We start from the raw sequence: 15183 nt of genomic DNA, 5'->3' as shown, positions 1-15183 counted from the left end.
TGCATATAGGGTCTAAACGAATAATTAATACCTTCGTGAAGGAATTTGATTTCAGCTCTTTCTATGTTTGTTTATTTATTAAATAAATAAATAATTTTGAATAAAAATTTAAAATTTATTTAATAAATAAGAAACCTGCTCTGCTCTTTTATTTACTTTTATGGGCAAGCTTATTTTTAATTTATTTAAAAAAATTTATTTATTTGTTCATTTAATAAGAGTATATATTATATTTAATATGTTTTTTGTATTTAAATTTTTTGCTTTTAAATCTAAGATTTTATTAAATAATATAATTGTATAAATTATTCATTAAAAAAATAGTTCATCTATAAATGATTGTATTTTTATTTAAGAATGAACTCATTTTTTTTTTTTTCATGAGTGAGCTTAATAATTTGTTTATAAACGAATTCTATAATTTTTTATTTATGAACTAAATGAACTAAACTAGAATTGAATTCAAACATAACAAATTATTTATGAATTGAGTTCAGACAACTAACTCAGTGCCTTTATGATGGGTTTCAAGAACCTTTCTAAATGGCCACTCCTTACAACTGTTATTGCCAACTACTTAACCGTAATATATCATCACACCCAGCAATAGCATCAAAACTATCTAGAACTCCATGGCTAGAAGAAGCACCTAATGTGCTACAAAGCTACAAACTACAAATCTCATAACCAAGATGACAAGAAACCAGATGCCAACAAAATCCAACAAAATACTGAGTCCTCAAGCCAAGTTAGACTTGGACATTTCCACACAAATGAAATAAAACACAAAATGGATACCCAGAACATACAGAACAGGGCTTCAACTTAAACCTGTCTGTCTCCTCCATCGACATCCTGCAGCAAGGTTTCCAGGTTAGTTAATTGGAAGTTCTCGGCGCTTGTACCGCACCATAACCTTTCCTTTCACTCCCACAACCATGGCATTCCAGTCAATCTCTGGAAAGGGTGAGACCAGTTCGAACTCGAAATTTCGCAGCAAATGGCTCCAAATCGCCTTTATTTGAAGATACGCAAATGGCTCACCCAGACACCCATGCCTGCCACCGCCAAAAGATATGTACGAGAATGCCCCGGTTGTTTTATCTTCTTCTCGACCAGGAGCAAATCGGTCTGGGTCATACATGTCGGGATCCTTGTAAATATGAGAGAGACGATTAGCAAATGCGGGAGATGTGGCAACAATGTGGCCCTTTGGAATGTCGTATTCTTTCCCTTCCCTTGTTTTCACACTGAAGTCGCTGTGGGAGCTACGCAGAAGCATGATCAGAGGAGGGTGCAGGCGCAAGGCTTCCTTGATACATCTATACAAGACTTCCATCTCAGACAGGGTATCATGATCAACCTTGTTTCCGTGCTTTTCCACCAGGTTTTTTTGCTCGTCCAACACAGCTGATAAGTACTTCTTGTTTGTGAGAAGGTAGGCCCCCGTCCAAGTGGAGGTGATGGAGCTTGTATGCTGACCGGCAAAGAGAGCAGCAATTAGCAGGCCAGTGACCTCAGACTCGGTTGTTTGGCGACCACATTTGTACTTTGAGTCCATGAAACACTGCAGCATGTCATTCTCTGATTTTCCAGTTTGTTTACGGGCGGCTATAATATTTACAAAGATTTCTGCAAGCTTCTTGCGAGCCTGGTCTCGGCGGCTGTGGGCTGGAATGGGCAAGTAGGGGAATATGACACTAATTGGGAGCATCCCATTATCAAGGTCATGAAAGAGGGCAGACACATCATCAAAGAGTTTGTTGCGTACTTCTTCGCCCAATAGACATCTGCTGGCGGTCAAGATGATTAGATGCTCCAGTTCATATTTTAAGTCCACCTCACCACAGTCTCCCCATTTTGAAAAGTAATCCTGCACAGTTTCGACTTACATAAAAGCAAGAAAACAAAAATTTCTGCTAATTAACAAAAGGAAGAAAACCAAAGTTTTTAGTAATATCATTTCAAAAGAAAATAATTTCAAGTTGTCATTTCTTTTCTAATAATTTGAATACAAAAACAATAATGTAAGTGATCTCGATACTAATAATGAGAATGCCCACTTTTTCCAGAAAGGACGGCATAAGCAGGGTTTGGATACAAACCAAACTACTCACGCTGGACAAGATCGTTCTGGTAAGAGCCACATTTGAAATCACGTCAAGTAAATATCAACCAAGCTTGATTAAATTCAACTCATTAAATAATAGAAATCTGAGTAAGACAGGATTTTAAACTATTTAAAGGATAAAGTCACCAAAGCTAAAACAATACATGGGCTTGAATTGAGAAGGTTAATTGAAATTGCTCAAGCACAATAACCAAGCTTCAGAAACCCACTGCTTGGATTGTTTGGGCATTATCTGCCACGAACCAAGACCATGTTTGAAAATGGGATTTTTCAACAGAAATGGAAATGAGAAAATGTGCAAATCCCAGTAAATTTATGCAATTTTTATAGTTACTTTTTTCATACACCATTCTTTTCCTTTTCCTTCCACAGTCCAAGTTGCAACATAGTGCAAATTAACTCCTAGGCCTAATTGAGAACACAGTTGGCCAGTATATTGACAACGGAAAAAGGGGCACCACCAGCCAGAGTGTAGAAACTGTTTGCTACTACAAAAAATATCGGGTAGCAAGTGCATTCAAGATAGTTTTCCATTCTAAACTAGCATGCTTGCAGATGTAAATGGCTTCTCAGTAGTCCAGTACTGCAGAAAACATGGATTAAATAAATCCAACTGTTTTATATTTGCTAATGAATGAAGGAAAAAGACAACTGATTTATTTGTCCCCATTACTGCAGAAACTCTCAAACATAAAGCATCAATCTGATAAAAAGGTTCATTTATGAATGCATTATAAGTGGTTTGCCAAAATTCAACAATCTCAAAGAGTTGCTTGCTATTCTAAGACAAAGGTAGGTTGTAAGGCTTAAGCAAGCATCTTATGAAGGAGCAAGCGAGGAATATGAAAAAGTGGGTGGTATTAGTGTATAATCTATAACTTGTCTTTGTCCAGTCTAAAGTTTAAGCATCTTAACATCCTAGTTCTGAAACTTTGCTGTCCACTCGGCACTTTTACTCTACTTCTGCCACAGTTATGAAAATCAAACCAGACAGAGAACAGATGAGGGTGCCAATTTATGATTCATTGTAGGCCTGTAAACAGTACCTAATCGGGTTGGAACTAACAAATCCATATCCGGACCATTTATTAGATCTGTAATGGGTTCCAAAACTGGGTTCAGGTGATCAGATATATATTTAGTACCAAACCCCCAATAGATTGAAACAGATCCAGTCTAAATCTTAATGAGATCCGTTGATAGGTCAGCATAATTTTAGCCAATGTATATATATATATATATATAGAGAGAGAGAGAGAGAGAGAGAGAGAGAGAGAGTTCATCATCATGGAGAGAGATCAAGAGGAGTGAATGAGATTGTAGAATGAGAAGATATAGATTATAGAGAGATCGAGAAAGATATATGGCAACACATTAGGGTTTGAACTTTGAATGAAATGGATTTGAAATGGGAGATAATGGCAATTAGCTTATTTTAATGGGTTTGAGTATTTAAAATGGGCTGGTCAATCTCTTTTAATTATTTATATTTATTATTATTTTTCCTTTTTTATGTGTGGTATAAATAATATATTATATAATTAATTTTAAATGGGTTTGGATCCAATTTGAATCAGAACTAATAAATCCATATCCAAAACGTTTATTATATCTATAATTGAATCTAAAACCGGATTTGGATAATCAGATATAAATATAGTACCACACCCTAAATAGATGGATTGGAACTGGAGCCCGTCATGCGTAGGCTCAGTCCATTTACAGGCCTAATTCATTGATTTAACAGTGGTTCAATCTGTTCAAATGTTCTTACAGTAATAAAATTTTATAAACCTGTGAAGTTAATTATGTATGTACATTATCTGATGCTAAAATCAACAATAAGAAAATACATGATTTGGCAATCCATCAGCAATTGTTCCCCAAAAGCACTCATTTTGAGTCTTGGAAAATGCAAGAATGTTAAGCTATTCCGCCTAGATAGGATAATAAATTTGATCCCTTTTTTTGACTTCGACTTTGGAAGTTCTCCATTTTCTAGCCTCCCAATCCATTGAACCAGTGGACTGATTGGTTCTGAACTCAATCGATTGAATTGGCTAGTCCAATTTGTTCTAATAACAATAGTGACTTGTTTTAGCAGATGGTAATTTCAAGACTGCCTCAACAGCCAAAAAATAAGAGTGAGTGTTAAGTGACTTAGAAGAAGAAAAACTTCAGGAGGAGAAGGGTCAGACTGCATCGTTTGTTCTCTCACAGTCACACTAAATTTAGGGAAAGGACAAGGTAACTACAGAATTCCTAAACTCAATACTCCTTATATACATGCCAGGACAATAAGAGAATAAGAGGCATGGTAATGTAACTCACTATTTAATAGGTCGTACATTTATATAACGTAAATGTCAAGTGTTTCCTATCAAATGTAGTTGGTAACTTGATGCATGTGCTAGATTTGCATTAGACCATATTGCTATCCTTTCTAGGATTAGCTCACAAGCTCATAGAAAATCACAAGATAATAGCAAACAACAAAAGGTGATATACTTTCTATGGAAAGGTTAATCACCTTCAGATAGTTGGATGTTTAGATCCATATTTGGATCCTAGGTGATATGAAAGCTACTTTAGGATCTGTGGGTTATTAAACTACCAAATTTGAAAAATTGGGTGCTATAATATAACTTTGTATCGCCTACATTAACAAGTTGACGATAAGCATACTTGAACTGCTAACATCCATTGCTGGGTAAACCATCACCTCTCATGCCTGGTGACTGATTCTATCATAGAGGCCAGCAATAGACAATAACTCCCCCTCCCCCAAGAACACAACTTACAACTTTCATCGTATTGTGCTCTCCAAAGAGCAACTCTTCTCAATCTACTTGGACCCTGTGAGCATCCCTACTCTTGAGTGATATTTTGAGAATAGTTGCTCTTTTTAGAGCACAATCTCACCCAAGAGTAGGGTGCTCATTGCTACAGGTAGACTCTAGAACCAAACCAAACCAATGTGATTGGGTCAGTTTGGTTCAGGTTTATTTTAACTTAGTTTGGCTTTAATTCTATTTTCTCGAGTCAAAAGGGCACTAAGTTGGAATCCCATATGTTGGTTGGAGTCACACTTTGGATAGTGTTAAACTCACTCTCACAAATGAATATGTTGCCTTTTATGAAGGTATTGCAAAGTAAGAGGTTGAAGAATTTTATTTCAGAACTTATTATTACGGATTCTACCTCCAAGCCACCAAGATCTATTGTAATAGAAGTGGAACTGATATTTTCAAAGAACACTAACAGTTCATGTAGGTCAAAATATGGATATCAAATATCTTACAAACTAGTTAAAAATTGTTAATAATTGAGCATATTGACTCAATGGTAATGATTATTGATCTTTGGACCTATGACATTTATGAATTGCAATGCCAACCCTCAATGGCTTCTTAAGATTATAGGTTAGTGAGATTATTTATTATGTTATTTTCTTGCAACACTGCTACATATAAGATGCAAGTGAATAGAGGGGTTGACATTTGTAACCAAGGTTTTGAAAATCAGAAATGATATTGAACAAGAGAAGGGAAAGGATAAAAAATCAACAGTCGGACCAAGACTGAATATCATTTCAAGATAACTAATTAATTAAATAAAAAAAATTATAACTTACAATAAAAATAAAAAAATAAAATGTATCACATGATAGATTTAAAATATATGTTATGGACTTAAACAAATTAACAATATATATGTGTGTGTATAATTGTAATAATTTTTTTTTACATATATTACTATTAATTTATCATAGCAATATTTGAATTTTATATTTTGTATACAGAATTAACCCCTACTACTGAATATTATGCTTTTCTTTGTCACATTTACAAAAATACACTTATGGCATAGAAAGGCAAAACTTTCATCCTTCCCATACTCTTCTCCCCAACTTTTCCTGTTCCTACTCCCCTTCATCCTTCTCCATCCTTTTGTGGTAGGCCGCAACAGCGCTCTCCTCTACTTCACTTGGGCACACACTCTCCACGTTCTCTCCTTTTACAGCTTGGCAGTTGCCCCTCTTCTAATTCCACCAAACTCTCCTTTCTCTTCTTTCTTCTTCTCTCCTTCTCGGTTCACCAACTCAAATTTATATATTTCATTTTCTCTACTTTTGGGTTTGATAAACCCAAAGGGAAACCCAAATCTGGGTTCCCCTTCTTCTCTTTTCTTAGGTTCAATGAATCCAGATTTGGTTTCTCCCTCTTGTCATTCTCTCTGTTTAGGTTCAGTGAAACTCAAATTTGTTCTCCTCTGGTTCTTATTTTTTCTTCTTCTATTCCTAGATTTGGGTTTTGCTACCCTATAAAATTGAGATGTTTCATCTGGTTTTCAGTTGAACAAATCAATTCTCTGGTTACTCGAACAGTTGTTTGTTTGCCAGATTTTCGCAACTACCCACAGATTGATCTGACAACCAGTGACTAATTAATCGGTTCAAGCAACTACCCCAGTTCAATTTTTAGATTATTGTTTGTAACTACAAATTCTTTTTCCCTTTTTGATAAGCGTAACAACAAGTTGGTCTTGTCAAAATTCCATTACTTGAGAGTACAATCCAACGCACACCTTGTTTTAGATGATGCATATTTAGGCATGGGTCGTTTCATATGTAAAACCCAAAATTCTTGGATAAGATCGAAGCAAATAAGGGCAGGTGAACTACCTCAGCTTCCATAACCATCTGATCGACATAGCCTTTCAATTTGGTGACTCTGAGCGCCTCGGTGAAGAACCGGAACTGCTCCTGCCGCACCGAGTAATCGACGTCGAAAACGACACCGGGCCCGAACGTGGGGACGTTGAACTGGTAGACCTCCTGCTGGCTGAGATCGGATTCAGGGGCCTTGAAGAAATGGGCAGAAACCTCCGGCCCGATCAAGAATGTGATGTTCTTGTTCAACAATTTCAGAGTGAAAACACTCCCCATTTTCGGATACTCCTCCCGGAGCATCACCACCGGCCCTTTCAAGAACCGGACGAGCCCTCCGACGAGGGGCCATGCCTTAACCACCGGCGGCAAGCGTTTCTGAGATTTGGGAATCAGAAAGGCGGAGATGAGTTTTGCGATGACGAGAGTGGCCACAACGACAAGGCCCACATTCCAAAACTCGTTCCCGATTTCCATTTTTAAACTCAAAGGGGGCCTGCAAAGTAGAGAAAACAGGCAATTAAGAGAGAGTGACAGTGGAAGTGATTTCAGATCTAGAAACTCTGATATTGAATATGTACGGAGATGGATGGCTACATTTAACAACTGCTTCGGCAGTAAAGAAGAGCGTTCCGGTAGGTAAGGAGAACGTCGTACCTGATTCCCGGAATCGGATTTCAGAGAGAGAGAGAGAGAGAGAGAGAGAGAGATCAGAAGAGGGGCAATTGCGACGATAATGATGAGATTCCTAAACGACAAAAACAAAGGGAGAGGCGGGCAATGTGCATGGTGAAAATGGAAAAAGGCTTTTAAGGTTGAGGGGCTGTGGAGGAGGAGGAGGCAGCCAGCCAACATCCAAGCGGCCCGTGGTTTAGTTGGAATCTTGATGGATCGGCCTCTCCTTTTGCTCGGAATAAAATTGAGTCATTCTGCAAACTGGAAATCCCAAAACGGGGGGCCTAAGGATGTGGTTTTGTCGGACCACCCACCTTTTAATTTGTTTGTAATTTTGCTCGCTCCTCTTTAGTCCTCACTCACATCACATGTGAATGCGGTTACCATATCATACATATTATATACATATATATAGAGGTGTCAAAAAGGTCGAGCAGTCCGCACCTGGCTTTAGTCCAGCAATTACTGTTCAAACTGGCCGGGCCGAGCCTGCCCCCATAGGGGGCCGGGCCGGGCCAAAGAAATTGGGCCCACGGCCCGGCCCGGCCCTTATGGGCCGAGCCCATGAGGCCCTTATGGGCCCGTCAGTTAGGCCCTTACTCATTTTTTTTTTAATTTTGTTATTCTTTAATAATTATTGATATTGGATACTAAAAAATTTATATTTCGCAATATATATAAATAATAATTTATTTAAAATTTATAAGTTAAATTTTTTATATATTTAAATTATAAATAAACATTCTCCATTATTTTTCATATCAATTCACAAGAAAATTTATAAGGCATATAGAATTTTGAAATATAAATGATGAAATAATATTTAAAACTTAAAAATTAAGATAGAAAATATTTTAAAAAGAAAAAAATTGATTTTTATATATGTATTATTTTGATATTTATAAATTTTATATATGTATATATTATATGCATTATTTTTAAAAAAAATTATTTAAAAAGAAAAGAAAAAAAAGGCCAGGCCCATCGGGCCAGGCTCGCTAGGCCCTGTGGGCTAAGGGCCCAGCTCAGCCCCCTTGTAAGGGGGTTGTGGGCCGGGCCGGGCCCTATCTACGGCAAAAGGACTAAAAGGGATGAGCCGACCCTTTTGACATCTCTATATATATATGTGCTGCGGGTTTAGTTTAAGGGAAACTCTATCTGCTGCCGTGAAATTATTCTTCACAGTTCATCCCATGTAAAATTCTTTACTAATTTTAAAATTTCAATTTTAGCCCCCACAGCCCACTATATCTTCCAACCACCTTCGATCGTCGCCTCACCTCTCTCTTTCTCTCCCGGACCATATACACACATACACACACAAACGGCAGCCATGGCTACCGACCCACCGCCATTAGCCTCATCTCCCATACATTCTCGCTCTCTTTCTCTCTGTACAATGGTCGCAAGCCGTAGCAGAGAGAAGAGAGGGTCGGTTGCCATAGCCGACCCCCCCACACACATATATATATATACACACACTCACACACACACACATATATATACACACAGCATGCCTGCGGCCATGGAACCCAGCCCAGCACACACACACACACATATATATATACACACTCACACACATGAAAGTATGGCCATAGCCATGGCAGTCGCGACCATCAGAAACCTCCGCACCTCGCGGTGCAGAGAATCCTCAAACCTTCGCACCGCGAGGTGCGGAGGTTTCTGAAACCTCCGCTCTGACCCTTTCCCACCCCGGTGATGATGACAGCATCGCTGCCTTCATCAGCCGCTATGGTGGGGGCCACCATCATCCCGAGTCGAGGAATGCTGGGTTCCTCAACTATTGCCATGGCTAGTTTCATGGCCGCGGCCATGCGTGTGTGTGTGTGTCTATATATGTGTGTGTGTGGGTCGGCCATGCTCTCTCTCTCTCTTTGCGACGGTCGCCAGGTAAGTCGGCTTCCATGGCCGCAACTGCCATAGCCGAATCGTGTGTGTGTATATATATGTGTGTGTGTGAGTGTGTATATATATATGTGTGTGTGGGTCGGCCATGTCAGCCAATCCATTCTCTCTCTCACTCTCTTCTCTCTGCTTATAGCTGTGGGGTTAAAATTAAAATTTTAAAATCAGTGGAGCATTTTGTATGGGGTGGGCTGTGAAGAGCAATTTTACGGACTGCGGATAGAATTTCTCTTAATTTAATAAGTAACCTAATAAATTAGGTCTTTTGTCCTAAGACCGGACTAATTGCCTAGGGAGATGTTATTATCATTTTTCACCATAGAGTTTGTGCTCCCTAACTCAATTGTGTTTATTTTGTTTGTCTTATCATACATGCCTTATGAAACAATTTATTAGTAGAGTTTTGATTATGTTGAGCCACCATATTACACAGATTAAATTTATGACGTGGTCAAGATGAGATTCTATTATCCTGTTTCTGTATTTGTCTTTTGCACATTATCTATATATAAAGAAAGAAAAAGCAAGTAAATAAACATTTGCATTCCATCAATTTTCCATTTGAGAAACAAAACAAAATAGAGATCTGAAGAAAAATAAATAGGAAGTGATTTTATCAAAATTTTATATTTATTTATTCTATTATTTAAACAAACACTTTACTTTGGTGTTAGTTCAAGTCGGGGTTAATAAAGTAAAATTAATTAAATTCTTATATATATATATATATATTATATTGAAACACACCGTATATATGCTTGTCTTGATAGAGGTGTTTAAATTTTAGTTTAAACTAAAAAACTAATCCAAATCAGTATGGTCCCTCAATCTTAATACTAACCATAATTGTTTTTTCATTCCATCTAGTCCGGTACTAGTCTAGAACTGAATATTGGTTATGGTTATTAAACATTAATAATAATTAAAATAAAAATAATACATAATAAAATAATATCATAATACAATATGGTATTTTTTTAAAAAAAATTATATTAAAAATAAAAAAAGAGTATGGATCAATCAGGATTGAATTGGTTCAGTTTTTGGTTTGGAATCTCTAAAAAATTTGGTTCTAGTTTAGTTTGGTCTAAAATCTATCTAAATTGAGTTAACACCTTATCTCTCGATCGAAGAGGGACGAGATGTAAAAGATTAAATTTGAGGAGTTTGAATGAGTAGAAGTGGACCCCGAAGGGTGAATATGAGAAAATTTCAAGAATTCCCAAGGACTTGAGAAACTTGAAGATACAAAGTTTCGGGTCTAAATGAGGAAATTAATAAATGTCGGAATATGTGTCAAGGGCATTTATGGAAATAAAATAGGGTCCAAGTGAATATAAAGAAGCAAATCGGATGTGTCAAGGGCATTTATGGAAATAAAAGGGGGTCCAAGTGAATATAAAGAAGGAAAGGGGTTTATGTGAGAGATTTCTTAAAACCTTATCAAATAAGGTAAAATTTGAGGGGTAAATGTGTAATTATCCAAAATTTGTATATACATGTATATATATAGGTGTTTGACATATTCTTAGTCATTTTCCCCAAAAATAAAAAAGAATGGAAAAGATGAATGAGGAACTTATTGAATGGTTATTGTAATGCTCCGTAAATAGCAATTTAATTTAATTTTGGGGTAATTTAATTTAATAGAAATATCAAAATAATTTGTTGTGATTAAATAAAAATAAATTATGTGATTTTAAGGAAATAAGAAATTAAGATAATTAATTAATTATTTTAGGAATATTTTGAAATAAGAAAAAATAAAAAAATAAATTAAATTGTGTGATTTTTATAAGTTTCGAGCGTTAGTGTAATTAATATAGGAGGTGTGTGTGATTTATGGAAGTTTGGGGGTGCTGATGCGAATGGCGAAAAAGGCCAAAAAGTCACCTTAAATATAACAAAAGTCATATATATGTTGAAGGTTAGTGCGGGTGCGAGCGGTCGCGTGCGAGGCGGGCGTGGGCAAGGTCTTGGGTTCGATTCGCGGCAAGCGCGGGCGCGAAGGCTGATTTTAATCAGCCAAAGACGTCGTTTCGGTTAGAGGCGGTGGCCTCCAGTGCTGGTCCGCATGCTGCCATGTGGCCGCGCCTCCACCGCCCATTTTGCCCCTATTTAAAGCCCAATTCGGGCGTTTCTTTTTGCAATTGTTCAGCAAATCAATTACAGAAAATAACAGCGAGCACGCGATGTGAATTTGAGATATTTTGGGCTTCAAATCAGGATTAAATCAAGTTTAATCAGCGATTTAATTATCCAGGTATGTAAACAAGCTAGTAATAAATATTCTGTGCGGTCAGAATTTCTTTTAGGGCCTAATTTTATTAATTTTGACAAATAATTGGGATATTGCAGTTTGTATAATTTTTGCTGCGTTGAGTCAAAACAAGACTAAGGATATCTTCGTAAAGGCAAGTTCTTTATACCCACATTGTCGATTCTTTCATTGTCAATTTATTTGACCTCCATTCGTTCGTTTTGGCTGTTAATAAATTATGAAATTTTAAATAATGTGTTTTAAAAATTTAATTTATTAACCTAGTCTCGATGATTTTATTCGTTGGTTGCCTACAGGAGTTCGTACCACCCTCAAGCCTATGAGAATGATGTCGTACTCACCCGGGGCTAGGTTCTTAGCTGTTCGGGTACTATTATTGAATTTTTGGTTATTTATTGGCTAGAGCGGTTGTGCAGTGGGGGCAAGGATCGGCTGTTCGGTGACGGTGTGACTGTCGTACGGTCTATCTTAGGCCGTCGACTAGTTTCTCTTATTCACTGACCGTTGATCGGTGCCAAGCACTGTTGACTAGCTCTGCCGTCTCGTGATTATAGCATGCCTGGTTATATTTTATTCTTGTACATGGTTTGGTGTGTACATGGGTACGGGCTGCATGTTGGGATTATCATGATTTGGTTATGCTTGGTCACGGACATCCTAACTTGGTTATGATGCATCCAGCACAGGCATATGCATCGCGTGTGATTTACTATATGGGCGGAGTATGGTCTGATGCCTAGATGTATGGGCGTCATGTATCACGTTGATGCTCACTACGCCATTGTATTTTATGTGCATTGCATAGTTACTGGTAGTATTTAGTTCTTGGATGGGAGTACCGTTCTGAGGGAGCCTATAGCTCGGCTATCGGGAGTACCGACAGGGATACGGGTGACGGGAGTACCAACCCGGGACAGTGCGCACAGGTTTGTGGAGATTTATGTTGCATTTCAAGACAGCGACAGGTTGGTATGGGATTTGGGTGCCAGGTGTCTTATGTGGGTCCCAAGGACGGGTATGTGCTTTTATTACGCGACACTACTATTTTGTTGCATCATATGGTTTGTGTGTACATGTGGGTTTATATTTGGGATGATTTCTTCTTCTATTCGTGTTATAGCCTTCCTTTTCATATAAACTTGCTGAGTCTTGCGACTCACCTTGCTTTCCATCATTCCAGGTAAGGGTAAAGCGAAGGCCGAGGGCGAGGACTGCGCCACCTAGCAGCCAGCCGTGTCGGTAGGGTGTACAGTTAGCTGCCCCTGTCATCTCTGATATTTTGTTAGAACTTCTGTCTCTCATTTTTTACTGTGCCAGGTTGTCCCTGATATCTCCTATTTATTGGCACAGGGTTTGTATATATTTATATACTCCGTGATCGCTGTTCCAGCGGGGTGCTTGTGGGCGTGCATGTTTACCGTTTTTGCTTCCTCTGTTGTATTTCTTATGTATGCATGCCAAGGTATTTTTGTCTTGTGTTTGTTTCTCTTCCCTTATGTAAGCGCTTTTGTTCGGATAAACCGGGTGCTTGGGATATTCGGGCGGGGGTGCTTACAATGTTGGTATCAGAGCGTCATTGAGTCAATTTGGGGGATAAGTAACTGTACACCAAGGCTATTAGGTAGAGTTAGAGTGTTAGGACGTGTCTGTTATTTCGAATTGCGTTCTAATTAATCTTGGTAATGTAGGACTCATGGACGCATGTCGTGGACGATCGTCGGCGCGAGGTAGAGGGCATCTTGTTCCTACTCCTGAGGTACAAGCGACAGGTGTAGGAGATGAGAGACAGCCAGGGCCTCCATATTATTCAGCAGTCGTGAGTTCGATCAGGAGGAGACGTGTGTGAGAGGGAGAAAAATGGCCATTTTATTCGACTAAGGGAGGGTCGAAACGACTCTGCCCAAGGTGGTGGCAGCCTTGCGTGATCGCCACGTGTCCTCTCCCCAGCCATTCATTTTGCCTCCATATTGCTCTATAAATTGAGCAAAAATCGACCATTTCAGAAGGAAGAAATTTAGGAAGAAGGAAGCTCAAGCAACAATAAGAAAATTGGAGGAAAATTTGGTTTATTTGGAGTTTAAGATAGCTAGGTAAGTGGAAAAAATTACTAGAAGTATCGTACGGTTAAATCACAAATTTTTCACAGTTAGATTTAATTATTTTGAATTGTAGTCTCAATATTTTTTGTAAAACATATTCCTTTACAACGGGAGTACGAGGAGGATGAGAATCGGTTATTCAAAGACAAGTTCTAAGCCCTCTCTACCTGCTCATTAATCTTTACGCTAGTCCTCGTCGTCATGCATATTTTATTTTCTCCCTTACCCTGATTTGGTTTCAAATATTAAACTTGTGAGCTGTTAGTGGAGTTGTTGACAGTGATTTTAAGTTAAATAAAAGTCCATTTGTGCTATTTATTTCTAATCGTCACGGAGCTTTGAATCATCCTATTTTCTTGAAAATGATGTCGCACTTGGTTGGGTTAGGTTCTAAAGGGGTGATTATGTGTGATAGTTGTGGGTCTTGGGTCTCTTGTATGTAAATTTAATATTTATTTAATTATAATCTGATGATGGCAGTGCATGTTGGGATTTGTGAATTGCATCAAGGGGAGGGGGGCATATTATGTGAGTGTTTGGGCACAACATCTTAGGGTGTGTCTTGCATGAGCATTGCATTGAATATGTTAATTATTATGTGGGCGAAGCATGGCTGATGTATGGCTTATGGGGCCCATCATATTACATTTATGATTACTATGTCATTGTATTCTTATTTGTGCATTGCATGGTTCCATTGCGCTCAATCATTATTATTGTTATTATTACTTTTATGCCAGATGGGAGGACTATGCTTGGTTGGGTGACGGGAGTACTGACCCAGTGAAGGTTCGGCTCGATTTTTTTTAGACTAACTCAGGGAAACTCCTGAGTTGGTAGGTTTGCTCAGTGGTGCTGGAACCTGATCTTCTGATCATAGTATTGTGTGCAGAGCTCTCCTGAAGATAGGGTCCTAAGTGTAGTTTTTGTTTTTTGTTATGTTGATAAACTTTTGTTTTTGAGAACGACAGGTGTTATATAGTCTCGAATTGTCATATGTTGTATGTGGTTGAGCATGGACCTAATTTGTGTAAATCTGGTTGACGGATATTAAAATATAATATTTGTTTATATAATAATATGGAGAATTAAACTATTGTTTGTGAAGATAACTAACTAAAGTGATGTTTGAGCAAAAATATAAATAATAAGAGTTTTAAGGATAATTTTAAATTATATAGAATCTGCATGCAAAAAATCCAAATATCACATGAAATCCAGGGACAATTTACCTTTAAAATTGAATGCTATTATTGATAAAATTAAAGGTCAGATGTAAATTTAAAAAAGGCTAAAGGTTGCTTATTTTTTGATAATTTACCCAAACATTTTGTATTTGTCCATATAATTTTCTAAAACTATATTTAGTTGGTCGTAAAGTATTTATTGGCAAAACATTTTA

At 37.7% G+C, this 15183-nt stretch overlaps 1 protein-coding gene across 2 annotated transcripts; it reads right to left on the bottom strand.

Annotated features, from left to right (window-relative positions):
* Positions 1 to 655: 655 nt before the first annotated feature.
* LOC127810062 (sterol 14-demethylase) lies at positions 656 to 7771 on the bottom strand. Of its 2 annotated transcripts, none has more exons than XM_052349287.1 (3): positions 7398 to 7771; positions 6816 to 7296; positions 656 to 1873 (listed from the first exon to the last, which is right to left on the bottom strand). In XM_052349287.1, coding segments are annotated over exons 1-3 (1482 nt in total). In that variant the 5' UTR covers positions 7400 to 7771; the 3' UTR covers positions 656 to 874. The 2 variants fall into 2 exon arrangements, with proteins under 2 accessions (XP_052205247.1, XP_052205248.1); XM_052349288.1 differs by having other exon boundaries at positions 7458 to 7770.
* Positions 7772 to 15183: the final 7412 nt, after the last annotated feature.

The sequence above is a fragment of the Diospyros lotus genome, chromosome 9, assembly GCF_014633365.1.
Source record: "Diospyros lotus cultivar Yz01 chromosome 9, ASM1463336v1, whole genome shotgun sequence".
Taxonomy (NCBI): Eukaryota; Viridiplantae; Streptophyta; class Magnoliopsida; order Ericales; family Ebenaceae; genus Diospyros; species Diospyros lotus.
Note: the sequence above shows the minus strand (reverse complement) of the source record. Positions and strands in the feature narration are given on the sequence as shown.